The sequence below is a fragment of the Galeopterus variegatus genome, unplaced genomic scaffold (genome assembly GCF_000696425.1).
Source record: "Galeopterus variegatus unplaced genomic scaffold, G_variegatus-3.0.2 Scaffold8548, whole genome shotgun sequence".
In the NCBI taxonomy this organism is placed as follows: Eukaryota; Metazoa; Chordata; class Mammalia; order Dermoptera; family Cynocephalidae; genus Galeopterus; species Galeopterus variegatus.
The window spans coordinates 29,953-32,454 of NW_007734659.1; the positions used below are offsets into that span (position 1 = coordinate 29,953).

The 2,502-nt window shown below is 50.2% G+C and overlaps 1 protein-coding gene across 1 annotated transcript in view; it reads left to right on the plus strand.

The window, feature by feature from the left end:
* HAS1 (hyaluronan synthase 1) overlaps positions 1-147 on the plus strand; it is a gene marked incomplete at its 5' end in the record, with an annotated part of 6,154 nt that extends 6,007 nt beyond the window's left edge. Inside the window, one exon of the mRNA XM_008592972.1 lies at positions 1-147. This exon is cut by the window's left edge and continues 28 nt beyond it. Within this exon, the coding sequence (XP_008591194.1) occupies positions 1-147 (147 nt within the window).
* Positions 148-2,502: the final 2,355 nt, after the last annotated feature.

Consider the following 2,502-nt stretch of genomic DNA (forward strand, 5'->3'; position numbering starts at 1 on the left):
GGCCCGTCCCGCGCGGCCGAGGCCTACCACCTGGCTGCGGGGGCCGGCGCCTACGTGGGGTACTGGGTAGTCATGTTGACGCTCTACTGGGTGGGCGTACGGAGGCTCTGCAGGAAGCGGGCAGGGGGCTACCGCGTCCAGGTGTGAGCCCAGCCACGGGGGTGCCCACTCCAGGGCCTTCAGAGGAGGCGAGAGGAGAGCTGCGCAGCTCCGGGAGCCACGAACTCGCTGAGGGATTCTCCGGGCCTCAGTTTCTCTCCTCTATGAAGAGAGGGACCAACCCCAAACTCTTGGGTCTGGACTATATTAGAGCTAGGACTTCCGGGTCTCTGGGGAGGGGTATTTATTTGATTAGGGTGTGGGTTTTTAGCAACAGAAGGGAAGGGGCATCGCTTCCTCCCTGTTCTTATTTAAGTTCCCATTTGTACTGTGTGATTAGGATATAATAAAGAATTTTATTTATTTTCTTCTGAGCACACCCTCACCCCCCCCCCTTTTTTTGGAGAACTAAGTGGGTTGCATGATGGAGAATTGGGGACTCTTGGCTCAGTCTTGGGTGCTATCTGTCTGAACCTGGACAAGACACACTCCTTCCTCAGAACTTCGGCTCCCTCTTTGGAAAATATGGATTTTAATCCCCTGGGTCAGTGTTGTTGTGAGTGTTAAATTCCTCATCTATTCAGTCACTTACAGAGCACCTGCTACTGGCCTGACTCTGTCTGGCACTGCAGGTGGTGCTTTTGCCACGGGTCCACCCACTCCTGCACTCTCTAGGTAGCGAATTCACCCTCTCTCTTCCCAACCCCCCAGCACCCCCTCCCGCAGGCTCACTCCTAGCTGGCTTCTCGCCTCACTGAGAAAATAGGGGTTACAAGAAGAAAACTTTCCGAGTCCCCACCCCCACACCTTCCCACTCATTTGCACCTGTGCCCACACACGCCGCCTTCCTGCTGTTGCTGAGGGTGAACTGTCTGAGCTCCAAGCCAATGCCGACCCCTTCCACTTGGGTACTACACCCATCCACCCTCCTCTGCTCAAAGATCTCACTCCAACAGTTCTTCCCACCTAACCCTCCATTCAGGGATTTTCCCATCCATATTCGAACATGCTGAAACTCTCTCATTCTTAAGAGTTCCTCTCTCTACCTCAGTTTCCCCTTGAGCCACTATCGCAATTCTCTTTCTGTTAATAGCAAAACTTTTTTTTTTTCCTTTTTGTCTTTTTTACTGACCTGTAACCGGATCGCAACCCTCGGTGTTGCGCCCCCACCGTGCTCAGCCAGTGAGCGGGAACCGGTCTCCACATGGGATCCGAACCCTCAGCGGGAGCGCCGCCGCGCTCCCAATCGGTGCACTCTCCAGTGCGCCACCGGCCCGCCCAATAGCAAAACTTTTTGAGATAGCTGTCTGTATTTGTCTCCAGTCTCTCCCCAACAGAGTGCACCCATTCCAAGTGTACAATTCAGGGCCGGCCCAGTCTCTCCCCAACAGAGTGCACCCATTCAAAGTGTACAATTCAGGGCCAGCCCTGTGGCCACTTGGGAGAGTGCAGCACTGGGAGCGCAGCGATGCTCCCTCCGCGGGTTCTGATCCCATATAGGGATGGCCTGCGCTCACTGGCTGAGCGCGGTGCGGGTGACACCAAGCCAAGGGTTGGGATCCCCTTACTGGTCACAAAAAGGACCAAAAAAAAAAAAAAAAAAAAAAACCAATGTGTACAATTCAATGGTATTTAGTTTCTAAATTTGTACAGCCATCGCCTTAGTATAATTTTCATCACCCCCCAAAAGGAACCCCATACCCATTGGCAGACACTCCTCATTCCTCACGCCACTATTACCCCAAGACCTAGGCAGCCACTGATCTGCTTTCTGTCTCTATAAGTTTACCTATTATACTGCTAACATTTTATATGGATGGAATCATGCAATGTGCTCTTTCGTGACTGACTTCTTTCATGTTTTCAACATTCATCCATGGTGCTGCATGTATCACTGAATCATTTCTTTTTATTGCCAAATAATATTCCATAGTAGGGGTGTATCACATTTTGTTTATTCATTTAGCAGTTGATGGGCATTCAGGATGTTTCCACTTTTTGGCTATTATGAATGATGCTACTATGAACATTCATGTACATGTTTTTGTGTGGACATAGGCTTTTAATTCTCTTGGGTATATACCTGGGAATGGAATTGCTGGGTCCTATGGTAATTCTATGTTTAATTTTTTGAGGAACTGATAGACTGTTTTCCACAGAGGCTGCACCATTTTACATTCCCACCAGCAATGTATGAGGGTTCCAATTTCTCTACACCCTTGCTACATGCGTACCTGACTTTTTGATTAATAGCCATCGTAGTGGGTGTGAAGTGGCATCTCACTGTGCTTTGGATTTGCCTTTCTGTATATAGTGATGTTGATCCTTAAACCCATGCCAATCAGAGGTCAGTACTCCCCCACCCCTGCACACTCCTCCTCCCCCCACCCCCTCCCTGCCACT